At 41.7% G+C, this 27,398-nt stretch overlaps 1 protein-coding gene across 1 annotated transcript; it reads right to left on the bottom strand.

Moving 5' to 3' along the window:
* Positions 1-256: 256 nt before the first annotated feature.
* Positions 257-20,790, bottom strand: lrfn5a (leucine rich repeat and fibronectin type III domain containing 5a). Its single transcript, XM_070919939.1, has 8 exons — positions 20,591-20,790; positions 19,422-19,550; positions 19,128-19,308; positions 18,266-18,421; positions 17,565-17,824; positions 15,669-16,136; positions 1,458-1,731; positions 257-1,201 (listed from the first exon to the last, which is right to left on the bottom strand). The coding sequence occupies exons 1-8, from the start codon at positions 20,785-20,787 to the stop codon at positions 257-259; spliced, it is 2,610 nt and encodes an 869-aa protein (XP_070776040.1). The 5' UTR covers positions 20,788-20,790.
* Between the last annotated feature and the right edge of the window lie 6,608 nt (positions 20,791-27,398).

Raw genomic sequence — 27,398 nt, 5'->3', positions numbered from 1 at the left:
CGAACTGTGGAGAAAAATTATGAAAATGATGGAGAAAAAAAACAGGCTGAAAAAGAAAAGCAGGCTCACACTTTCACCCAGAAACACACAGTCATCAACTCACACATCTATAAACTAAAGAACACACGCACTTTCACTCATACACCTATAAAGAAATTCAAACACACACACACAGCCTCACACGAGCACTCATACAAAAGATAAACAATAATGAAAAACCCAGAAGTTTATTTCATGGTTGTTGTCTTGTTCCAGTTCAAACCGTGCTTTCTAAGATCCAGTCCGAATCGCACCGCCCTTTGTCCGAGTCTCCATCCCCGTCTTTCGGGAGTAGCATCCCGCTCATCGATTGGCTTCTTTTGTTCCGCATGACACGCCCTAATTTGGGCGCCCCCCCTCCTCCTCCCTGATGGGGCGAGTGAGTCTTTGGGCCCCCTTCACTGAGCGAGTACCTCCTCCTCGCCCTGCTCCTCCCTCCCTCCTCCACAGGGAGAGTCTGGTACTTGGCGGAGGCGGAGGCGCGAGGAGCCCTGCGCAGGATGGGCGTCTCTCTGAACCGAATGGAGGGCACGGGGCTCGGGGTGGCAAGGGGGCTGGAGTAAGCGGAAGGGGCGAAGGGAGGCGGGGTTTGGTTGAGAGCGGTGGAGTTGTTGCGGTTGGTGTTGAGGTTCTCCAGAGGGGTGCAGGAGGGGAGGAGAGCAGAGGAGGCGGTGGAGGAGGAGGAAGGGCGTGGGGAGGGGGAGGGGAGGTTTTCAGGAACAGCCGAGGTGTTCGGGCACGCCGAGCCTGGCTTACTCGGAGCGGGCTTCCGCTTTGACTTGGTCAGTGACCCGGTGGTGGCGGTGGGCGACGAGACGCCAGCTTGACCTCTCTCTTCACCCGCCTTCTCCCGCTCCTCGGCTACAGCTGTCGGGCTTCTGGCTGCCCAGGGCTGGCTGAGAACCGACGTAGTCGTGGAGCAGTCGGGCAGGGAAGAGTCGGACGACTGAGTCACCGTATCCTTGCCCCCCCCTCCTCCTCCCCCTGCTGCTGCTCCGCTCCTCTTCTTTGTGCCTCCTGAGAGGTCGTCTAATCCGATTGAGCCGTGTTTAGAGGCGCTGGGAGTCACGGTGCATCCCTGTGACTGCTGCCCATTGGTCTGTGAGTGAACGTTGGTCATCGACATTGAAACGCCTTTACCACCCTCGCCATGGTTACACACCTGAGGGAAAAACAGATGGCAGAAACAAGGTGCTGATTCTTTTCTTCATACTGACATGTTTGCATTGGAACTCGTTCACATAAGGGCTAGCTGAAATGGCAAAAATATTACATTTGACCAGGAATGATATAACTGCAAACAGAGAATCGATTTAAATAAATGAATTATACATAATCCCACATAATGAAAAGCTCTGACATCTTATTCTCTTTCCTTTCTGGCCAGAGTGGATTAAGAGGGACAGGTGGAGACCCACCTTGTACCGTATCATCAGGATGATGATGAAAACGAGCACCGAGGCCACTATTATCCCTCCGATGATGATGATCATAGTCCCACCGAGGAACTGAGACTGCATAAAGTGACACCTCATGTACTCCGACTCGGTGGTGAACTGCACACATCCGACCACACGCGTTGCTGTCAGGGAAGTGATGACATCATCATATATGGCCAGCACGCAGAGGTCGTACTGGGTCCCTGCTGCCAGGTTGTTGACCAGGAAGTTCTTGCTCGACGGGGGGATCATTCTGTGGCAAAAGAGAGGGTCAGAGAGGGAGAGACTAGACCAATGGACCTAGACTTGGTCCAGTTAGAACAATATGTATACTCACATGTCATGTACATATAACAGCTTTTCTGGAATTTATATAGCGTGAGATAAAGCATTTCAGTGGTGCTCATGTCAAGAATCACGAGAATTTGTGCTAATTTTCAAGAAAGTTAAATCCTCAGAACAGCCAATATGGTGTCCCTCAACAGTTATACAGTAGAATGAGTCTGAGACACTCGACCTTCTCATTAACTGAAATGTCCTTTACAAATATTAAACCTGCAACTGATGTTTTGGCCACTTGAGACGGCCAAAAAAAAAGTTCAACGCTGACTTTTGACCGTGACAGCTTTTCAGTTGATATGGTGAGGGTCAGACACTCAGGAAGAAACTGGAAATCTGTATCTGTATCTACTTCACCTGTCATACACTACCTCACTATTTATTGTGAATGTTTAAGTGCAATACATATATAGTCATACACTACAGTGCAACACATCCATACATATATATACATTGTTACTGTATATATATATTTTTTTTTTACCTCACTTCACTTAAATACTGTAAATGTGTATATTTCTTATTTTTATATTTTGTACATACCTTTAGTTCTAAATTATGCTATTTTTCTACTCTGGAATGGGAGCACCGGTACTGTACAATTTCCCCCCGGGGATCAATAAAGTATTTCTGATTCTGATTCTGATTCTGAACATGTTAGCGCACTGCTTGCTATTCACACCCAGCTAGCATACGTAGCAACATGAGACATGTTTGTGTCCTCCTGATGAAAGTCCAATAATCGCTTTCCTTTTAGCTCCCGAGGGAAACATCTGGCTCTTTAGCTGCTAAAAGCTCCGCTGTGTTCACCAGCCAGCCGCTAACTGTGTCTGTCTGCCGTTTGGAGCTGGGCAGGACGTGTACAGTAGGTTTTGCTGCTGCGTCTGGAACTAAAACAGCAAATTTGCCGTAAAACCAAAACAATGAGCTAAAAAGACGCTAAAAAAACTAAGCTGGGTGATAATTCTTTGTGGGTTCGCCACTACAAGCAACAACTAGGGTGACCATATTTAAAACCCCCAAACCGGGACACTTAAGTGCACCACACGTTCATACATGCGCACATACAGGTACGCGCATGTGTATGCACGCGCACATGCCCCTTGCCTATGACTCATAGCCTAGCAACACTCTTGACAACGACACTTTGATTGACACACATACAGACAAATCAGTGTTGAATTCGGACTTGCTGTGCTTTGTTTATGTTTGTAGGTAATAACGAGTGGTATGATAAACGTCTATGTAAAATATTAAAATTACTATTTTAATTGTGGTGAAAACCGGGACAAATTGGTAGTGAATGTTGAAAACCTGACACATTTTAGTGTTTTACAGATATTTGTCGGGACTCGGGACACCCAGCTTGAAACTGAGACAATCACGGACAAACTGGGACATCTGGTCACCGGAAACTACTCATGTAATCCATTGTTAATATAAAAACAGTGATTATAGTCACCTTAAACAACTCTCTGAAACCCTTCCTCCGCATTTATTGTCATTCGGCTGTACAAGTGTCAGCTACGCTCCTATCAGTAGGGGGACAGGTGGGACTCCAGCAAACACATGTTTTCTGTATGTTCTCTCTGTACAACCTACATAATAAAATCCTTTGCTTTGTTTCTAAAGGCCTCTAACAGCATCCTCCAGAAGAAAAAAAGACTACAACATAAAATAAAAGTAAAATACTGGAAGAATGGAAATGATTAGCAATCAATGCACTCAGCTCCACTGCGTATAGCTAGGTGCTGAATCGTCAAAAACAAAACCCCAAAAGTCATCAGCAGGACAGGAGACCAATGAAATGATTTATTATTGCAGGGGTGTTTTAGGCACATGCCCTACCTGGTACAGGTGTGCTTCAGAACAAAATCTCTTGTCTTCAGGTTTCACAATAAAACACACAAGAGAAACAGTTCTCAGCTCACAGCGAATCAATCTGGATATTCTTTCTGACTAACACAAAGGTTCTTTGCCAGTTTTGGTTCAAGTTGGCTATTTTTCCACTGGACACTTGTCACATTGACGAGACGAGTTGCTCATTTGTCCTTCAGTTTCCCTTAAAGGGCTTGTCAGCTTTCCTGGATTTCCTCATTAAAATGCTAATGAAATTCCTCATTTAAACTAGAGAGGGCGGCCAGCTCAGAGCTCGCGGCCTCGTGCACACTGAGAGGAGCAAAGGGCTGCTTTTGGCCAGGTTAAGCATCTGGTTTAGAGTTCGAGTTAAGTGAAGGTTTAATGGTTAGTATTAAGAGCTAGGGAATGAATGTGGCGGTAGGTCATTAGTGTGGCCTCAGTGGAATAACAGCACAAGGCTGTAAGAGAGTGTGTGTGTGTGTGTGTGTGTGTGTGTGTGTGTGAGCATCTATATGACCCCATGAATACTAATAGGACCATCTGAACGCTGGCTGACCATGAGTGTTCTCCCCTTTGCTTCTCTTGATGTTTTCATCACTATTGTGGTGAACCTTGGTTCCCCCCCCCACCACCACCACCACCACCACCACCACCACACAACACACACACTCACAATGCCATTATTTCTGTGTTGGGACACATAAAGTGACATTGAAGCACGCAGGTTAATAATAGGAGCGAGTGTCAACGGCACCTACAAGCTCAGATACAAGCAGCCACATTTGTATACGCATACATACAAAGGCAGAGATTAATTTCCCTATTATTGCTGTGGCCTTGGGCTTCACTTGTGTGTATGACCGTGTGTGTGTGTGTGTGTGTGTGTGGTAGTGTGTCACATTAGCCAGCAAAGCATTTACATCTTTGTGTAAAAGAACGCGACCCCTGTTTACCAGCTCATTAATACTGCAGTTCTCTGAGATATGCATTTATATATGAGATGTTTTATGACTTTTCCGCCCACTCTGTCCGTCTCTGACTGCTGCAGCAGCACCTTCGACAAACAACTGGCAGACCAATCTCTCCCCACTATCTGGAGAGTTGCACAGACTGACCTCCCCGTGATATTATACTGCTATCACATGATTACATCATAATCTCACGGTTGAGTAGCCACAACAGAATGTATTATTCACTGCTATTGAAAACAGAGATGTATCATAACATGGCTGAACTGTGAAAACCATGTATCTCCGAAGACACATCTCCGCCAAGAAAAACAATATCAATAATAATATAATAATATAATAATTAATAAAGTCTTCAGATGTGCACTATAGGAATATTATATGTTATTTTATGTGAAATGTTTCAGGACTTGTTGATGCCGCTTTTGGTTTTATGCAGTCCGCCTTAATAACATAACACATCTCTTAATGCCTTAAATATATCATAACAATACATTTGGTGTTTAGGCTTGTGTGTTTTTTATGCATGCAGAATTGAAACTGGTTTAAAAAAAAACTCCTGGAGGAATCGGACACCGTTCTTCCAAAAGATATTCCTTCAGTTGATGCTTTGGTGATGGAGAGTCCTGTCTGACATGCCGGTCCAAAATCTCCAAAACATGTCATTGATGGCAGAAAAATGTGATTTAAAAGTTAAAAACCAAACGAAGCAACTTTTGAACACTGAATGTGTTTTGAATCTATGAATGGACAGTAATCATGTACCTTGGTTGAGGGCTTGTTTGCTGCTTAGCCTCAATCTCTCTTTTCTCCACCTCAGAAACATTTGCTTCCAAGAAGCCATTAGCTACATGACTCCTTCTGGACATCAAGTTAGAACGTTTCTAAACAAGATTCATCCAAAGCGGACGCTCCGGCCAATGAAACTCAACGTGGCATAGCTAGTTTTCATTGTTGACGTGTAAGCCAAGCTGTCATCATTTATAATTCAAACGGATACAAGGAACAATAGAGATATTGATAATGACTTTGGCGCATTTGGACCCGGTTCCGCTGCACGCTGAGTTCACAAAATGCATTTTTCATGCAAATCAGTGGATTTTCTTTTTGTCTTGCATACGATTATTTCTTGACTGTGTGAGCCGTTAGCATTGTGAATTCATCCAAACTGACTCATTCATTGTGGCTAATTTCTTTGTGTCTGAGCTGGATCTTGCTGCCAGTATTTGAAGCCCTACAGTGGGCAGATGATTGCCTTGGCCGAGACTATTACACTAATCTATCTACTCTGCTCTGCCAAGCCCTCAGCCCAGGGCGCCTGTGTGTGTGTGCGCGTGTGTTTTTGGGTTTCATTACACTTTCATTACACAGGCGAGAGTGTCTGTATGGATGCTCCTTCTATGAGTATGCGTTTGTGTACTTACTGCATATCTATATGTATCTATATGTGTGTGTGTGTGTGTGTGTGTGTGTGTGTGTACAAAGTACATGCATTTGTGTGTGTGTGTGTGTACAGTACATGCATGTGTGTGAGTTCCATTACAGTAATCTTCGCCTCCCATGGCAGCCTCCTCTTCCCAGTGGCTGTCACTGTCTGCGTCTGGCCCTCTGCCAGCATTCATCCCTGAAACAGCACTACATGCTGGTAAAACCCCTTATTGTGTGTGTGTGCACGGATGCGAATGCGTGCGTGTGTTTGTGTGCATGCTAATCAACTCTAGCTTTCCTCACTCCAGCCGGGACAAAGCCAGGAGGACAATGTGATCTCCATTAGTTGTTCTCATCTTTTTGACTCAAGACAAATGGCTTCCTCCGTGCACAGAACAGTGAACTATGATACCAGATTGTTCTATTTCAGGCCATTTCACTTGATTAAGTTTTGGACAAAGCCTGTGGGCCACAAACACGCATTATTTCAGGAGGAGGGAAAAAAAGGCATTCATGGCAATGTTTCAGCGCGCAAGACCAGGGCTTCCAGGTCGAGCTGGAGCCGCGGTGATAAGGGTCCAGGGCTTCTAATAACTGAGCTGCAGTTCCCCTAGCAGCAGAGCGCCAGTCAGACCATGTGCGACAACAACTTCCAATGTTTTTAAATGATATTCACTGCTCCGGGCTAGCTCATTAGTAGCTTCATTTAGCTGCAGGGGAATATTGTTTTTGCATTTCATAAGAGGAGTGGAGGTTGTCCAGTTTTGAAAAAAAAATGTGATGATCTGAATTTAAAGGGTAATTCTGATATTTTCAAACCTGTAAATTTTGTGGTATAAATGAATAATAGTTACCAAAAGTTTTGGAATTGGTCCAGTAGATGGCCTCAGCCGGCAGCCGCAAACTGCAATAGCTGTAATGTAATTCTTGCGAGCAACTGCGCCCAAGAAAAGTACGTCCACAAAAATCCTTGTTTTTGCCTTTGGCAGGCTCTGATTGTTATTGCATGTGTCTGACAACATTATGGAAAGGATCCCTACAGAGATAGACCTCTTTGTTAGAGAGCAAGATCCTTTTTGATTAACCAGAAACACAAGTCTCACTCTGAACTCTCACGAGAGGTGAGTTATTGCAGGAAGACGACGGTGGAAACGTTAGTCAGTAAGTCGTCTCTTTAACAAAAAGGTCTACCTCTGTAGGGATCCCTTCCATTTCCATAAGTTATAAATACATTTGTTAAAAAAACTTAAAGCAACATTGCCACATTTTCATTATATTATAATATATATCTGGTTTTGCTTTAAAATGACATCTCGCACCAAAACCGTGATAATAAAGCTGTTTCAGCTGTAAAATATTCTTGGACAAAGTAAAAGAAGAAAGTAAAATGGTTCAAATATCAATGGGCTCTTGTAGTACCACTACCACTACCCGCTTTCATAAGAAGTGTTTGAACAGAAAAACATTGTAAAATTGCACAGCAGTGTTGCCCAAACAGGGATGGGACCAAAATGTGGGTCACAGATATCTAAAAGTAGGCTGTCCAATTATTTCAGAAAATGGTATTCAGTGCTTCTGGCTAAAGCCTCCCATGCTACTGCGATGCAAGTTAGTCTAAATTAAATAGCCTGAAACATGGGAAACTTTGCCGGCAAGCCAACAAAATAGCATGCAAAAGCAGTTATGGGTTTTAAAAAACTTTTCTTTACACTGCACTTTCTAAACATGTGTTATCTTCATAGTCTCACATGCTTCTTTTTGCTCTTTTACAATGCAAACGCTAAATGGTAGCATGACACTTTCATGATTGATTTTTTCATTCATGTCAATTTTCTTAACAATTAAGCAAACAATCTCACATGACAACACAGCAATAAGAGTACAATCAAACCAGTTCAGAATAACTGGTTGCTAGGCACAAAGAGAAGAGGATTAATGGTAGTTCAACTCCTGCCCCATTACTGTTGACCTCAGAGCTAATGTGGCTTACACAGCAGATGGCACAATGCCATGCTAATAGTCCTGAGTCTCTCAGGCAGACAGAAAACATTGCAGAAGCTAGCTTCTTATCTCTGTTTTACCATGCATAATGCCCCTGATGCCAGAACTAATGGTTAACAAGCACCCACACAGCCTGTAGTCAGAGGTGGAACAGGGATTTGGAGCCCAGGCCAGGTGGGCTTTTCTAACACTCCATTTTTATTCATGAAACCCTGCTCAAAGTCAGACTCGGTTGCTGAGAAAGTAAATATTAGCCGCCCAGCTAGTGGTCTAACTGTGATTCCACGGTTTTATTTATGTAGCAACGAAGTGGAACAGTTCACACTGGTGGTAACAACTTACTCAGAGGATGAGGATAATATCTTAACCAATGAACAGTGTGAGAAACTACAATTGTGATTACAGTCATAATATTACAGTTCCACAGTGTCAGAGTGTAAAACTTGAATTACTCTCACCCTTTAAGAACTCCTCTCTTATCAATGAAAACAGATGGCAGGAAGATCAAATATCAGTGCTATTTGTTTTCCCTTGTCAGTAAATATTAGTCTTAGAAGGTGATGACGGTACAGTTGCCATTTGGGAGGTTTTAAGAAATTGCAGCATAATGAATTACTGCTTCCAGAGAGTAAAAGTATGAATAAAAGATCTGATGAAAGAAATTATCATTTTGAAATGAGTTTAATGAGTATCCAATTCCTCTCAGGGGTTACATGCCTTGCACTGCACATCAAACTGAGCATTAGCAACTGGAATCTGCAGTCAAAACGCATTTGGTTACACAGAAAAGTGAAAAGCTTAAAGCTGCTCCGGTCAATATTTTAACAATGGATGAAATGGCTGTGTTTAATGTGAAAGGTGTTGCTTGTAGTGTGGAACCCACAGAGAATGAGTAAACCAGCTCTGCAGGGCGTTTTAGCGTCTCTCTTTGAGCATCTTAAAGCTTGTTGTTTTGGTTTCGAGGTCCACAACTTTACTGTTTTGGTTGACTCCCACCACTCTCATCAACCTTGTTTCCAGGAGGGCAGCTGTTTTTGCCCCCCAAAACAAAAAAGCTCTGATAAAGACACTGTACGCTACTGTCCAGTATGGTAAATCATGCATGCCATTAATGCCCTACACTTTTGTCCACTCTTAATTCCAGAACAAAAGGAAGGAGGCTCCACACTTAGCAAGATCTCATTACTGCTGAGCTCGGTGCAAACGAGCACAGCCGAGTGAACGTCGAAGTGCCATGCAACGACAGCTGTCCCAGATGCGGGTAAGACGTTTCAGCACTATCTGGAGCTGGTTGTAGACCTCCGTCTGCCCAGCTCAGCTCCATTCCTCAGTTTAGCTGACTCGTCTACATTTCTCCATTTAATGCTGTGGTTGGCTCTTAGTCCTTCCCTCTTTTATTTTTTCATTCCTTCTCACTTTTCCTGCTGTTGGGCTAAACTTTTTTTTTGGATGGCCAAAGAGCATGTTGTCAGTCATGTCCTGTCATTCCTTATCTTCTTTGTTCCTTTGGATCCATCCTCCTTCCCTCTTTCTTTCTTCTTCCTTCCTTCCTTGCTACCCCCCCTCTCTTCTTCTTTGGTCCTTTTCCCCATACTTTCTGTCACTCTTATTTCTTTCATCCCGTCCTTTTTCACATCCTCTTTCCGCTATATATTCTTCCCTCCTTGGTTTTCTTTTCGTCATTACTTCCTCCTCCTTTTTCATCTTTTCTTTCTTCCACCTTTCTCTCCCTTTCTTTTCCCCTCATCTGATTGAACAGAGTCACATACATCTTTATGTTCTGTTTGTCTCCTTCTATCTCTCCTTCCTTCCTTTGTTGCTTCCTTTCACCGCCCCTCATCCTTACTGCCGTGGTAGTTCCCTCTATACTACTTGTCCGTGTTTAAAACCCCATAGACTACTTACAACAATAACACTGTTACGTTAGGCCCGCGATATGTTTATGGTGCTATAAAATCAGAATTGGAACATTACGGCGCGATAAAGGCGGATGTTTTTTCACGCCTTAAGCACAGCTGAGCAAGGTGTTATACCTGGGCTGCAGGGACCATTGGCAAGGATAAACTACTTCCGAGCAAGAGACAGCGCGGAAGAGAGAGGGGCAGAGTATGCCTTTTTAAAAGCCTGGGTTCACGCCCCCCCCCCCCCACCCCCTGTTGTGTAGCCTCCTAAAAAAGCTTGCCACACAATTTGCTTGATGTGTGGATTTTTTGGCAAATGGCAACCAGCCCCTGTAGCTCGATGGACCTGCTGCAGTGGAAAACAACGGCTGAAAGAGAAAACAATAACAAAACAACAGGCAGAGCAGATGAGGACTAGGATGGAGGCAGAATGGGTTTTGTGTGCGTGTTCTTCAGTAACTTATTGAACGTCAAAGTAGAGTTTGTGTCCTATGAAAGACAACACAACCTCAGATTTGGCAGTTACTTTGAAGCCTTCATGTCTGCAGGCCTACATTCTACCTAAGCCTGAAATGAACCATTTCTCTAAGGCTTGTGTTTATGGATGTATGCATGGTGGCAAACAGTATTTTATTGATTCAAATTCAAAGCTCAGTGTGGTGTAGCTCCTAGCTATACTGCCAACGTACCCAATCCTTGTGAAACAGCCTGCTCCCTATGATCCTCATCGCTCCTGCATTGCTCAGAGGTACAAGATGAGATTTTCCATTGTCATCAGGATATCTTAGCCAGGGCTGAAGCTAGCCAATATACATGCATACATACATACATACATATAAGTATTTCATACTTATAATATCAGAAAAAAGTATTTTCCTGTGAATTTTTGATCCTTTATAGTTATTTTTCTAATTCTTATTTTATTATTACATACTATGAGCATGCCATCCTGCATTTAACTGCACATATTGAACAAGCATGTGGCAAATTAAACCACCAAAATACTCTACTGCTATAGGCCGTGTCCTTTTTATGTATTTGTGGGTTTTATCTTGGGGTAGTTTACATTTTATAATTTAAAAATGTACACATGGTGGGTATTTTATGAGCTGATTCCAAGATTTTATATGCAAAATGTTTAAATTCGACTACTTTTGAGAAGCAAAAAACAGTCTGTCCTTTGAAATGCTCACAACTCTTTGTATTAAGGGATCACAAGAAAAAAGAATGGCTTATTGATCTAAAAAGATCAAATACATAGCAACAAAATGTAAAATGTTTATTAAGTATACCTTATTATAAAGCAGCATTTTATCTATATTTGTTTTTCTGTTCAAGGCATACAAAGCTTTAACAGCTGTTTTACCATCATCATTGTTTAACCTATTCATTGACTGAACAACACATCTATTCAGCCTATAATTTGTGCAGTCATTCCTTATATAATCCCAGACTGGCTTGCATTCATCCAAACTGTTAATTAAGGGCAATGATTGGCCCTACATCTGAATGAGAGCACATTTTATGGTTGTCATTGTCGTTGCCAGCGGGGACTTTTACTATCATCATCGACACGGCTGTGAATTGTTTAATAAAAGTGGCGCGGTGTAAAGGCCAAAGACTGCATGTGACGCTTCTGCCGTGATAGGTCATGTGTAAAAGGTCGGCACTATTTCATCGCCATCAGCCTTCCCTTGACCTGACCCTGAAATGAGGGGTTAACAGCCGAGGCTGAGATAAGGGCTGTGTGGATGACTCAATTTAGTTCCTTTCAGTTTGCATTCGAGAAGGAAAAGGAAAGAGAAAAACAGATATAAAAGGTTTTAAAATTGCTCAGTAGATGGATGAGTAGCATTAGCAAAAGGAAAAAAAAACATGTTTCTTTTGGTAGCCATGTTATACAAGCTACAGAGTCACAGCTTTTGTCTGTACAATGTAAGGTACAATGAATACAAAAGTAGTAATAGTAAAAGATGCAAGAAAATGAACTAAACTGATCTAAATTTTGGGTTGACTGAAATGTTATCAGTCTGCAATTTCACTTGTCCTTGATCACAGCAGGAGGAATATGTCCTGATAAGAAACCAATTCAAATTTTCCTTGTTAAGATATTACCAAAAAAAACTAAATCTCTAACTTAGTCAAAGGACTTTGGACTAATGATTTGAGGAAAGTATCCAATTGCGATTGCAATTTGAATTGCATATAAATTAAACTACACGCCATAGTTTTAAACAAGGTTTGTATAAATCATATTCATCTTGATTCTACATGAATAGAACAAGAAGTATGCAATTGCTTGTTGTTAAGGTCCTCCCAGGGTTCAGATAAAAGTCTACTTCTACTTCTACATTTAATATATTACATCACTGGTGTACTTTACTCTCTACTTTAATCTCTGTGGAATGGTCTTTTCAAAATGGCAGAGGATGGAATAAGTAAGAAAGTACTCATGTGCAGTAAGTCCCACAGTTCTACATAGGCGGAGGTGGATATGCTGTATGTACAGGAATAATTTGTGTTATAATGTTAACTTATTATTACTAAATAGTAAGATTTTATTAAAGTTTGAAAAACGATGGTTTGATATCTTGTCAAAAGCCAAAATTAAACAACCCTGAATCATATGTTCTATCTCGTTTATTTAGAGGCCAAAGGTATTTAGTTCCACAGTTGAGAGCTGGTATTCTTCCTCTGGCCTCTGAGGCTGGTCGATTAAAAAATATTCAGAAGAAAACCGATTTGACTGAAGTGGAAGTCTCATTTTCTTTTGTACCGTACAAATTATGATGATTTAAGAGAGTTAATGTTCCAAGAAATGACTCGACAAAACTGAAATATTCTGGTGTTAAGATGAGCAATAACTGGAATAGCTGTTGAATTTCAATGTGTTTAAGTTGGCTAACTCAAAAGTCCCAAAAGCCTGGAAAAGAAGGTAAAATTGATTATTTAATTTGTATTCATTCAGATTTTTCCAGTGTTACATAGTAAATGTTTTTGACAGCCATTTATGAAATTTTGTTGTAGACAGTTACTAACGTCAGGGCTCTCTGTGTTATTCATAAATCTTTGACTAGTTTATTACTGAACCTGCCCATCACAGCGCTGCGCCATCACACGCCGCGCCGCCCACCACCGCAAGTAAATACTCAACCTGTGGGAAACACTGCACTGTTCATTTTGTAAGGTATAATTAAATTGTGATCAGAAAAAACTCTCTTTCAAAATGCAAAATTGATGGATTGTTCAGCTATTCTTCGCTCTTAATGATAATCACAAGGATAAAATTCATCATTGGATTGAGAAATGGATCATTTACTTTTGCTGCTGCGAGGGAGTTTACTACTGTGACCGACCGGGCAGTAGGCCCGTCTCTGGAATAGAAATGCAATACTTAAGCGGGAGGACTGGCGTTAAAACACCAGTACTGTATCAGTAAACATCTGCCCGTCTCAAGTGTCCTTGAGCAAGACATGGAATCCCTGCCAGCTCCAGGAGTGCTGTTCTGCAGCTGACCCTGACCTCCCTCTGGAAGAAGTGGTGGGTGGGGCTTCCCTGCAGGGATCAATACAGACTCTAGTATTCCAACTATTACATTTCAGATGTGCGGCATATTGAATGTCCAGGAGGTTAACATGACCGGGAGGATATGCCCGTAAAAGCTTTAAACTATTGCTCACTTGTCTGTCTGTTTACGCAGAGAGCTGGATTCACAGTATGAAGGAGACATACAGCAACCCTCCCTCCACCCAGGAGCATTATGTTGAGCAGGTGGGGAGCAAGAAGCAGAAATGTCAGTGTGTGGCCAATCAATAAGCTCTCGTTGAACCTGAAAAGTAAGTGCCCTGTCTGTGACAATGGGACCAGTATTCCCTTGTCTGTCACCCCACTCCCACACACACCACCCCCCACTCTCTCCCTTACATCGTCCCCCTTCGTTTTCCACTCGTCTTTTCCCTCACCTTCCCTTCCCTCCCTCTTTTGTGTTCTCTTTCTCCTCCTCTCCGGCCCTCCTCTCTTTCTTCTCTGTGTTTGGGTAATGAAAAAACCCCAGAATCAATGGGTTGCTGCTTTGTGCCAGCAGAGGTGTTGAATGGAAATCAATCCGCTGTCTAAAGACAAGAGAGCTGCAAAATAACACGGAGGAACACAAATGACTTCAGCGCTTAATGCTGGGGAGAAAAAAAAGAGGAAGGGAGAGTGAGAGGAAGAGGGGAGGATGAAAAGACAGGAAGAAAGAAAGACTTTGAGTGACGTGACAGAGCGAGGAAGGACCGGGGTGGGTGGCGAGAGGCTGTCTTATCACTCCTCCTCCGTGCCCCCACAGGAAGCTCTGTGTTTCTGTGGCAGTCACGCTCTCCAACTTAATACTTTCCAACAAGTTTTTAAAGTCTCTGGCTAAAAGTGTAAACGCAGCCTTTTGTAGGGTGAAACTCGTACAAATGCACAAAGGTGTTGGTGCGCTGTCACGAATAAAGGAGAGAGCAGCGGAGAAAGAGATGGACGAAGAGGGACAGCAGCTATCTTGATGTGAAAAGCTATGACGTTATCTTTGCAAGACAGACAGCTATAAATCCCACTGGCGCCGTCTCTCGACGATGCATTCTCTGAATGGGGTTAAGTGCTGATGAATTATGTACAGAGATTAGGAATAATATGCAAGGCAGATAGTACCAGCAGACTCTTCTATGAACAATCTCTGTTTGTTAATGATATATGGGTTGTAGTCACACAGAGATAAGGACTGATCAAGGATCACAAATTCATGGCTCATACTGTAGAAAAAGAAATCTGTCTTCAGAGATGAATTTCATTAACAACCTAGACTATTGTCAACATCATGACCCAGACGGTCAATCTCAACGCTCCCCCACCTCTTAATGATGATGCGCACTGATGAAGTATGTATGGGGATTAGCGGGTGACATGAAAGGCAGATAATACTGGCACATTTCTGTACGAAAGCTCCATTCGTTTGTTAATTCCCTCTCCCCCATTTCACCGGAGTAAATATTTGGCTCAAATAACAATCATTCCCTGCGAGATCGATCTAATCTGTGTAATCCTGAGCAAACGGCAAAAGTCAAGAAGGACCAGTCAAGGCCGTCCTGGTGAGTCAGCAGGATAAGAGTGAGCTGCGTTGTTTTCAACTGAGGATCATGAACCTTCTCACAGTTAGGGTTTGTTTGTCTGCCATCTTTGCTGTCCATCCCTGTTCCATGTGCCCTGAACTATCTGTCTGCGCTGCAATGTAATAAACAAGGACAAACAGTCTGTACATATACTCCGATCATAGTCTTCAATATTACTACGATTTTTGTTTTTGACCAGGAAACATTTAGTAAGAAAGTTGTGCAAATTTAACTCATTCTGAATAATTCACACATTTGATCATTTAATAGATTTTTAGACATTTTTATTTGACATTTCCTTTGGGTATCTTGCATATATGCTGTATATGTATATATGTATGCCTACCTTTCAGTTACAGGATCAAAGCATTGTAGCTCCCTCATAGCGCCCTCGTAGTGACAGGATCCCAACCGGATCATTAAAGTTGCATCTAATCTACTGTAATCGAATCTATACAGCTCAGACTTGGGTAATTCTGTACTTCCGCATCAGCCATATCATGGTTCTGATTCCACTGTGTGACCTGTCTGACTCTACTGTGATGATTCTGTCAGTCTTACCTGTAAACCAGTGAGTCGTCTTGGCTCCCATTGTACTGGATCTGGAACATCCTAATGCCGGGAATATTCCTCTGGAAGTTGAACTTGATCAGCGCCGTTGACGACGTGGCCTCGGCCGTCACCACCCTCTTATCCACTCCGCCTTTCACATCCCCAGTCACGTTGCTCCCGTTGGCTCCGCCTCGGGTCGATGTGGAAATGTCTGACGATCCCGGGTCGGGCTCCTGGATGTTGTTGGTGTTGTTGGAGATGTGGGGGAGTTTGATGATAACCAGGTCTACTGTCTGGTGGGCTTCGCCGGCAGGGTTGGAGGAGATGCAGGTGAAGGAGCCGGTGTCTTTCACAGTACTGATGAGGATGTCCAGAGTCCCGTTGGTGTAGACCAACGTTCGGGAGGAGTTAGACACCAGTTTGCCCTCAGGAGAGATCCAGTGGATGGCTGGCTCCGGGTCACCTCTTGCCTTACACCTTTAAGGAGAGACAACCAGCAGAGTGGAACATATTAGAAACAAGACAGAATAGGGTCAACTGTACAGTCGAAGCAGAGCATTGCTTGGTGGTTGCTGGATTCTTTCCACCTTCTGCCTGGGATTTAAGTGGGAGGGAAAAGAGTCTGAACATTATCTACTGTGTCGACAGGACACATTACTTCACACTGGAATTTTGTTGGGTACCAAAACAATTATTACCAGTACTTACTGGGGCAAAGAAGTAGGTATAAGGCAAGAAGACAAGCAGTTAGGGAATAATGGGATATAATTTTTGTAGAAATTAGTATTTTTTTCAATCATCAGGTATATGTATTGAATAATTGCAGGGTACAGTTATATGTAGTTTTGGATTATGAGGCAGAGATGTCAGACTTTTAGGCTTTATGACAACTAAGACATTGATTGTGCAAAAAGCACCATGAGTCATGTAAGTTAAATGTTGAGTAACTGATGAAAAAGGTGCCTTCTATTCATACTTGTAGATTTCTTACAATGACCTTTTGTCTAGGTGCACGAATTATGCAAATGAAATTGAAATGGTGGAAATGGAGGAAAGGACTTTAAAGTCATCAAAGCTATAAGCAATCAAAAATGTGGAGTGCAGTGTCATTGGTGTCATTGTTACCCTTCTCATTTTCTGTAATTACAGTGATGTGATGTGGAAAAATATTAGAATAAGAGCTAAGGGAGGTGTATTCATTTTTGTAAGAGACTTTGCTGCAGGGTCACACTTTAGGCATTCTCCAAACATGGGTGACAATGACGAACTGAAGCGAAGTATTACCTAGTCCCAAAAATAAAGGCTGGGTAAACCATCATCAGTCATTACCAGAAGATAATAAAATGTATGCATGTACCACTACATCTCCCTGGTTTTTTGTAGTTTAATGCATTAAAATGAATGCTGCAGAAGATGAGAAAGGTTCGGTGAGTTGACCTTCTGATAATCTCTACTCATACTTTATATATGGAGCTGAAGACAAGACACAATAAAGGAAAGAGAATAATAGCATCTCATTGATTTCCTTTGCCCCCTTTTCCTCAATTTCATCATAATTCCATATTTGAAAACACAACATCTATCATGATTGGAAGCGTGTGACCAATATATATGCAAATGGAGTAATCATCATCTCTCAGACCTGTTGTTGTCTTGATTTAGCTTCGTCCTCCTTAAAATTTTAGAGCGATGTCCCTGTCTCACGCTTCATTGAACAGTGTGGTATTTCATGTGTTCTTGAGCAGCTTGTAAACATAATGCACAACTACAGGAATTAAAACAGAGGCTGTGTATGTCTGTGTGTTTATGCGGTTATAGGATTATGGGGAAGCTTTGTTGATTTTTACTGATTGCCTGTGTTCACAGTATTTATTATGTATCTCAGTTAAAAACGGATAAGGATACCTGAGTGCAACTCTCTGCCCTTCAAGCACCCTCATCTCGTGGGAGTATCTGGTGATGAGTGGAGGCTCGCAGAGAAACTCCTCTTCAGGAATGGACCAGAAGTATCGGCCAGAGAGGTGTTGGGGTGAGGCGCACGTCTCCAGGTCGTCCTCCCTGTTCAGCCTTCGCAGCCACAGTAACTCACAGTTACAGTGCAGAGGGTTCCCGCCGAATGACAACGCAAAAGAAGTGGAGCTCAGGATCCCTGAGGTGGCCAGGACCTGAAACAATGATTCCATTTTTAAAAAACTTTTTATAGTCAAGCAAAATGTTATTTTCCAATAAAACCCTGCGTCACATTAAAGTCAACATATTCACTGGGAGCAGTCTAATTCAACCAGTTTCCACCTGGGCAGTTGAGTGTGTGGTGCCTTGCCCCTTTTCCCATTAACAAACAAAGGGGAGTGAAGGGGAGTGATTGTATAAATCACCAGGGCTGGAAAACATGAAATATGATGCACAAATGAGAAGAACATTTTCAAATTTGCAGACAGATTTATAATGATTTGATTGTCACTAATATGGAAGTTTCCCCGTTTACTACCATTCATATAGTGGCTCAACATATTTGTTCTTAAGGGCCAAACCCTCAAATGACAGCTACTTTAGACTCTTTTTTAGGTTGGGTTTTAATGTGGTGGGAATAAAACCTCTGGAAATACCTGTGCCCGTTGAAAAAGTGGGTCTGGCGGCAGCTTTTGGAGTTTATTAGAGGTGACGTCCAGCCGGTTGAGTTTCTGTAGCAGGGAAAATGTTCCCTCTGGAATGAAGTCCAACATGTTGTGGTCTAAACTCAACGTATGGAGGCTAATCATTTTCTGAGGAATAACAGAGAAAAACAGAGCACTTTATTATCCTTTTTCCTTTCATGAGGATGTTTTCTGATTTCAAGACATTTGAAAGAAGTTGAGCAGGTTAAGAATGCAGGGATACGGAGTTTTAATCCTGGTTAATGTCACTGTCCTTTTCATCTCTCACTTCATCCCTTGATGTACGGTGGTGATAGAAATGTTGAAGTTGAATTACTGTGTCAAAATGTCTATATTGTAAATGTAAAGTTGAATTGAAAACAACAGACATCATGTGGTTAATCATTATAGAAACACTATAACCTAACACAGCACCTGTTTATCAAACTTGACTATAACTCCTTAGTCATCTCAAGTTCCCAAGAATTTTACTAAGCTGATCCACAGAGACCCTGACATTTGTAATACATAAAACTTGCCCCTTGGCTGGTGAAGAGCACTGGTTAAATTGTAACTGTCAGCACTGAAAAATGCTTAAAAATTAAAAAAAATCCTCTTCAGTTAGAAGATCAATGGCAACTGTATATTAGCTTAATGAATAGTCCACATAATGGCCTCTGTTCAATCCAAAAGCCCTTAAGATCTCTTTATTTTAATTTCAAATGAATGGCCAAAAAGATTTTATGGCCGTTTTATTGTGCTTGGGATTGGCTTTTGTTAAGGGCCTCAAGCCAAACAGGTCTGAAAGGCTGCTGCGGTTTAAAGAGATCCTGACCTGGATGGCCTCCCACGGAATAGAGTCCAGGTTATTGTAACTGAGGTCCAATTCTTCCAGTGCCAGCAGGTCGTTGAACGCTCCCTGGTGGATCAGCACCAGCTGGTTGTTGTTCAGGATCAGATGGTGAAGCTTGGACATCCCGCTGAACGTATCATTGCCTATCCTCGTCAGTCGGTTACTGCAGATAAGACAGAGAGAGAGATTCATGAAACTGAAATCTTTGGAAAATAAAGTACAACACCTCACATTTCTCGAGAGGATATCTTACAATAGCTGTATGCAAAGCCATACCTGTTGAGGTGTAGGGCTCTGAGGTTTTCCAGATCGGCAAAGGCATGAGGTGTGATGAAGGAGATGGTGTTTCTGGATAATGTTAGGTCCACCAGCCGTGTCATGTTTGCAAAATCTTTCCTCTTCACACTGTGGCAAATGAGACAACAACATATCATCCTGATACGTCCTCCAGTACTAGATCTGCTGTTGTTTTAAGCAACAGTTCTGAGGAGACAGAGCTCTGATTAAGCCAAGCTGTCAGAGTCAATACACAGATGAAAACACATTTCTAAATATTACAGTATGCCTTTTAAAGGTGATGTTGCATATTTGTCAGTCTTCCAATAATGTTGAAAGAGCCCTTTTATGGGAAAATTCTTTCAATATTTAAACGCATAAAAAACTGAATTCACATACGGTATTCCTTTTATCCTGTGCAGCTCATTCAATATTTGTGAGCGTGAACGACTCTCTCTCCACAGGCTACAAACCAGGGAACCGAGCCTCTAAACTGCAGTGCCATCAGGAGACAGCCTTGAGCTGCTCCATTGACTATGAACCAGCTATGACTTACTCTTGAGCCTTAAAGAATGTGCCTTTTTTTTTTTTTTACATCTAAATGAATTTGATGTCATTCGAGTGCCAACGGATAATGTGCTTGTATCACGATGAAAAGCACCCTGGGTGATGCCGCTCTGTCCAAAAATTCAGCGACTTATTCATCTTCAACAAAGAAGCTCCGGGCTTTGTTGCCTCATGACATCATAGATCAGTGTCTCTGTGTCAGATTTGAGGAAAAGTTGGTTGTTCTCACACACTGAGACTGAACTTGATGTACAGTACTTCTTCAAGTATTAACAGAGTACTATATATTGGTTGTTAAAATGAAATGTCAGTGAAGTTGTAATATCAAAACATTGTATATCACGATGAATTTTCATCTTCCAGTTGAAGTAGGGTTAGTTCAGACTACTTTAAGTTATCTGGCAAAAAGCACAAATTCTCTCTTTTCAGTTTTATTGAGAATGATTCACACATTGTGGTTTCAGACCGTGGTTTCACGCAAGTGAACTGTCACAAAGGTTCTACTGGGAGTTGTACTAGTCAGGTAGTAACAGCAGAAGCAGTATTAGAAAAGTTGAAGTACTAATTCTCTTGGTTTGTGGTATTATTGCTGTGACTGTTACCTTGTGACAAAGTTGTCAGCCAGTCGCAGCTCCACTGTATGCCTATCAATGTTCGGTGGCACAAACAGTAGACCTTTCTTGGCACAGAGGGTTGCCAGGTTGGGTGACAGGATCTGACAAACGCAGCGCTTCGGGCAGATCTGTGCCCGCACCGCCATGGCAACTGCCAGCATCACACACAGCAACAGCCTCTCCATGGTTACCACCCCACCTGGACAACACACCTGAAAAATGAGACAGACAGAGACAAAGCGAGAGAGAAATGGAGACGTTAATGACATTGGACTTTTTTTTTTCTCAATAGGAGCATATATTGTATAAGCCATGCTGGAAATAAAATATTAGAAAAAGCAACTGGAAAGACACACAAAGGCATTTCTTCACCCAAGCAAATTAATTGGGAAATATCACCCATTTATTAACGTGCTCTTTTAATATCCTCTCAGTGTTTCGGCAAAGTCTTCTGTATGCAGTGCAAGGAGGACCCTGTGTGCTTCACACTGCACACACTGTTCGACATTGTTCACTCTACTGAGTACAACTGTCTCATGCTACGCTGGACTAATAGACTACTTATCACCCACTGCACTTCCTTCTATATCAGCTAAATTGCATGCCACTCTGAATGCAGAGAGCTATATTGAAAGTTGAGTGTATATATTGAAGGTATGATGATAAGTGCAGTATGGAGAAGGATGGCCTGCACTCTACAAGGGCCTGTTGTCAAATTATTGTGTTAGTATGCATCAAGAATGTATTTGTGTCCCAGTGAATGACTCCGGGGCATGTATTACAATTGGCAAGTGGAGTGAATCTGATACTAATGAAGTGAAAAATCTTGACGAGATGAACCCAAAGGCCTCGGAGTTGAATCACCATCAACTTTTAGGCATCACTAATCGAACCAGAGGAGCTGTTTATTAGAGTCATTTATTGCTCAGCAGTTTTGCTTTGCGTGTACACGCATGCATGCACACACACACACACACACACACACACACACACACACACACACACATTCAGTCATCATTAGTAGGCAGCAGTGATTGTAGTTAATTAGGAAAGGTTTAGAGAGAGAGACAGAGCAGGGCACGGCAGGCAGAGAGAAAATGCTCATTAATGACAACCTTGATTGGGGTTTGAAGGACATGGGAGAATCAGGCTTAAAGGGATCCCAGTGCAAACACACACACACACACACGCAGTAGTGATGCGAGAGTGAGACTTTTGCATCAGGTTAAACTTTCTCACGCTTTATTGTATTAAAAAAGTGATGAAAGGATTTGCATGAAAACTCAGTGACTACTTTAGTCAGTAAAGAGTAGTGTGTAACATTTTTCAGTAAGATACATGTCAAAATAAAAGACGAAAATCAAAATAAGTCAGAACTAATAGCATATTAATGGTAATAAATCATTTATGAATACAAGTTGTCATGAAAAATCCCTTTTGCTGGTGTTTGTCCTCTGGTTGCTTTGTCTTAATTTATCAGGAAGATGTATTATTGTAAAAAACAAACCCTTCATCAATGACTTAGTGTCATTGGTCTTCTCACAACCCAAAACTGTTCTTATTAACGGCTTAAAACTGATCTATAAAGCATAAGTACATCATTTTATATAAATCATTTTAATAAAGCCATTAGTTATAAGTTACAATGCTACCACATTAGAAAGTGGTACTCTTCAACAAAAAATGATGAACGATAGAGGAGAATACAATATTTGCAAAGCAAACATATCACTTAAAGCAGGTTATTCTAATGAATGTGTACATGTTTGTCTGTTGTTCATGTAATGAATTGATTCAGCAGTGAATAATACTAGTTAAAATGGCAGATGACAAGCTGCACTAACGGATGGCTTTTGGAGAGGAACAGGCCTCATCAGAGAGCTGTAATTCTGCCTCACTTAGAAGCACACAGTTAAGGTGTTAAAATCAAAATGCCTTTTTGTTCAATTTTGTCTCCATCTGTGGTGTGAATTCATTACTGTGATGTTTCTGCACTGCACTTCCCAGACACGGATGGCCAGTGTTCCTACTAAAGGCGTTCATCTTTAGAATTGGCTCACAAATATATAGTTTCACCATAGTATCACCACAATTACAAATAAATGCATCTTGTAAAAAACTACTTTGGAAAAAAATGATTGGAATGTTTTTTTGATTACTTGTATTTTTGGTGATTTAAATCTGATGGCTATTTGATGACCAGAAGCAACCAGAGATACCACTCTGATCAAACTTAAGCTTAACAAAGCATGTTGCTTAACAAAGCATGTTGAAGAATGTGTTTAATTTTGATGTAAATGATGAAACATCTAACAAGGTTTAGTTTTTCTTAAGAATGTGGTCACGCTGTATGAATTATTAATTTAATTAATTATAATTACACCTAGCTGAGATCAGGTCACAACGCTCAGATTGCATTCCAATCACAGTGAGCATTTACACTTTGCATTAACATGTCTACTTCCCTTTTTAGGTCAGATATCCAGACACAGATTGCATGTTAATTCATGGTGTAAATGGGATCTTAGAGCCACTGATTAAAACACATTTGCTGTGCAAATGAGCAGGACAATCTATTTATTCTACACTTATAATTAGAATAAATGTGTTAGAGAAATACTGCTGAAGCTGCACACCAGAGATCCTGATCTGGACAAATACAGTAGCTGTCATGCGCTGATGTTGTGACGGGTGTCTGACATTACAATGAGTGCTCGAAGGACAATCACAGAAAAGTGTTCGGAGATCAATTCAGTATCCGTTTCAGTAATTGACACTTCTCCTGTTGCCATCTGAATGGAGTTGGTGAGATAAAACTCCACTGCAGGTTGATATAAATGCCCCGTATTCATATTATATCAAATCACTACCCAGGACTAAGAAGCCATTCACCTTTCTTCAGTCTAGCTGTGCGGTCCTCTCTCTCTACATCTCTTTTATTTCTCAGCGTAATTACTGAGCTGAAATCTGCCGCGATGTCGGAGGTCACACAATCCCTGTTTTGTTCTTTCCCTCTCTATTTGAGTGCACAGAAAGAGGAGCAGAAAGACAGAGCGGCAGCTAAATAGAGCGCCGGATGACTCATATGCACAGTGAGAGAGAGAGAGAGAGAGAGAGAGAGAGAGAGAAAGCTCATGACCCTTGTGACACGAAAGCAGATATCAGCTCATTAATTACACTGAGAAATGACTGTAATGAGAGCGAATGAGTGAGAGAGAGAGAGAGAGAGAGAGAGAGAGAGAGAGACATAAAAATGGAAAGGAAGCTAGGGAGAATTATCAGAGAGGGAGAGGAAGAAAGAGAGATCCGAGAGCGAGCTAATTAAAATGAGTGCTGAGCTGTGAAAGGAAAAGGGGGAGAGGGACGAATTTCATTGAGCGAGAGGAGACGAGGTAGGATGGATGACGCCGCGCTGTCACACTTACACGTGACGCGCAAAGCCATACACAGCGGTCTCTATATAGGAAAAAGACGCATAGGCTGCATGGCATTTATAGAAAAAAAAAAGAATTGTGCTCAATTTCACACAAACACACACAAGATAGTGACTCTGCGTAGCTCGAGGTGACATGTAGGGCCACTGGGATCAAATGGAACGGTGAATTAACCAAAGGGATTACGGGAAAGGAAGACAAATTAAGCTCTGTTTGTGGTGTTGTGTAAAATACGATTCTGTTTCACACATGTGCGCAGCCTGCTTTATCCACTTCTTTGAAAAGCCTCTTCCACACTGACGGGCCCCAGCCCCCTGAAGGTCTTCCATGAAGCCAGTTTCACCCCTGGCTTGCTCACTGATGAACGACTGGCTTCCCGGACAGCGCCGATGGATTCTCCACACGCTCCGTATACCGAAACTGATCTTAGGCTGCATTCAAGTCTTGCGGGGATAACCAGCGGAACGGCTTGGCAGTTAAAAGCGACGGCTTGGAAGTACTCACACATTCAAACTCTTTTGAAGCGACCAAGCCATGAAGGTTTCTGTTTCTTTTGTTGCTCCTGATCAGCTCTTTTTTTACACTTCCAATTAGCCAGCGATACAGTTGATTTTGTTTTCTTGTGTTCAAACCCCCATTGTCAATTATTAATTACATAATTTACATCTGAGAGCTAAGGTTAACAGTTATGTAAGAATATTTTCTTTCTATCTAAGTCTAATGGGGGCAGTTGCTCTGTCATTAGCTTAGCTGCGGTTTAAGGCTTAAGGTGGGTTTAAACCTGTGCTGTCTAGAACGAAATCATATAATCTCTTAAACCCCACTGTTGTGTCCTCAGAAGCTGAAGTTAGAACTGCACCTTTTGTTTAGTGTAAACCCAGTTGCTGTGTCCAGTAGCAAAGCCTAAATGCCATGCCAGAGGAATCTCAGATACGATGACTAACCGAAAAGGTCTATTTATTAATTAATAGTATTGTATGACCAACTCCCACAGCCATTTTCATGTAAACAGCTAAGCTAGTCAGATGCTAAGTGACACAACAACAGCTCCATGATGCCTGAGTGTTTTTTGAACAGGAACTGGTCAACAAGCAGCAGCCCGCCACCAGACGTCGTTCAAACCCACAGAAATTCACTTAAACATCTGGTGGAGAACCCAAAGTTGAAGGAATGGTACAGCCATTAGAAAACATATATTCTTGGGTTTGAATAATATATTAGATGTTTATTTATAAATGTTAACATAATACAGCTTCGGTTAGTGTTCAAAAGCTTCCAAAAAGTCAGAGCAAGTCAAGATGGAATATATACTATCAAAACGTGTGAAATAAGATGGGTTTTTTTTCAACCTTAAAGCTGAAGAGGGAAAAGGCGTGGCATGACGTGGACGTGGCTTCAGAAGCAGGAAACTACTCTGTCAACCTAAAGTGTCATCCAGTGGTTTGCAGGGCTCGTTGTTGAGGAGTGTCAGGTAGTTTACTATGGTACTTGTGTTGTTAAAATAGATGAGTCATGTCTGAGTTGGGAAAACACTTCATACGTTGAAGTGTTCTCCAACAGTCTCCGAGCGCCGGGCCCTCGTTGAGATGAGCGACGTTGTTTACTGCAACATATTACTATTCAGACTGATCCAGCATCCGCACAGACCTGCAACCCCAAAAGATTTAAGTGACACAGAAAATTAGATCATTACAGAGACTAGATTCTCATAACAGCCTCTCTCTGGTAGCATGTTTTTAGATTACCGTACAGATATTAGGATGGTGGGGTAAATACAGAGGCTTGTGCAAATTTCTCCCTCATTTGTCAGATTCCTGCTGGCTGCAGCAGAATACACTAATATGAGATGAATCTAATGTATGTCTCAGTCATTTCATATGACACGGAGCATTTGCTCTGTTGTATTTCAATCGCCTATCATGGGCTATAACATGCAAAGATTAAGATAATGCATCAGACTTTGATGTTATAGTATATAGGATTATTGATTGTATATGTATCATTGCAGATACACGTACGGATACATGTGCTTGTTTTATTACAGCATGAAAAAAAAAGTACATGTACACAGAAAAAGACAAAAAAAGATCTTCATCGACAGATGGAGTTACCTAGTTGGTCTGGATTATATTCCATTTTACTTGATTTATTTTTTTTGTACTTTAAGCACACCTACCTTAGTAGATCTACAACTACGTGACAACTAGTCTTGTGTGATGATTGAAAGCTCCAGAACAGCTACTAAATGGACCTTGTGGTTTGACTGTTAACTTACTAACATGAGACAACAACTTAGTAAATGTGTTTTTCCTGACAGAGGTTATTTACATGCATAATGTGTGTAATGTATGAGGTCAAATCATTCCCGAGGAGCCTTTAAATTGTACATTGAGTTTGTTTGTGTGTGTTTATTTTTTACATGGTGAAGCACAAAGCATTTGGGACACAATTAAGCAAAAAAAATGTTACGATCCCTTGTTGAATTCCCTCATTAATGCACCTCAGCCTTGACTGGAGATGCACTTGAAATACAACACACATTAAGGGAAGATTTGAGACAATCAAGAGAAAGCTTGCGTACAAAATGGGACAACATTTAGTCCCGATGTTTTGTACACTCAGCACACAGATTTGAATTCAAAGCATGGCGGAGTTTATAGTAGATTGCTGTTGCCGCTGGAAAACCTTTTAGCTCCTGTTTTCCATTTTCATTTTCTCTCCTTTTAGTGAATTAATAGTTTACATGGTCTTCTGTGCCTTCAAGCATGTACCTTGGTTGTTTGTACCAGCATCTAATGCATAACAAAAAAGCACAGATGCCCCGGCCACTTAACTAACCCGCTGCCTTCCTGTTCTCTCGCTCCCACTCTCTGGCTTTGTTTTTCTGTGTGTCCACTGGAGTAAACCTTATGCTTAAGCTAATGGCTTTACCCACTTGAACAACAGGGGTCAGCAGCTGCCTAAATACATCACAATTACTCTTTATTCAATTAGTGCACTTTGAGACTGCTGCACCGAGCCAGGCCAAACACACACGGGCGAGCTCTAGAAACCCTGAACGTGCCTTATATAGGAGGACTTAAGCAACCAACCACCTATGTGAATGTGAAAAGTGAATCTCAACCACACAAAGACCCGACTCACATCTGCATGGGTGTTTCGCATTCAAAACACAAGCCAAATACATTCTGTGTGCACAAGCTTCATACAGACACACACATACAATACGACATTCAACCTAAGTCATAAACAGTCCCCAGAAAAAACACATATGCAGTTTACAATGATAACAGTGGTAGATTTACCCTCAAAATCCATATTCATTTTTGAAACAATGAGTCACTGAGTTCAGACAAAAGCAG

The sequence above is a fragment of the Enoplosus armatus genome, chromosome 15 (assembly GCF_043641665.1).
Source record: "Enoplosus armatus isolate fEnoArm2 chromosome 15, fEnoArm2.hap1, whole genome shotgun sequence".
Taxonomy (NCBI): domain Eukaryota; kingdom Metazoa; phylum Chordata; class Actinopteri; order Centrarchiformes; family Enoplosidae; genus Enoplosus; species Enoplosus armatus.
Note: the sequence above shows the minus strand (reverse complement) of the source record. Positions and strands in the feature narration are given on the sequence as shown.

Coding starts and splice junctions, on each gene's coding strand:
- lrfn5a (XM_070919939.1), bottom strand. CDS start 20,787: ATGGAGAGGCTGTTGCTGTGTGTGATGCTGGCAGTTGCCATGGCGGTG. Junction 19,551..20,590: donor GCTGACAACTTTGTCACAAG/GTAACAGTCACA, acceptor CATTTGCCACAG/TGTGAAGAGGAAAGATTTTG. Junction 19,309..19,421: donor AGAGCCCTACACCTCAACAG/GTATGGCTTTGC, acceptor TCTTATCTGCAG/TAACCGACTGACGAGGATAG.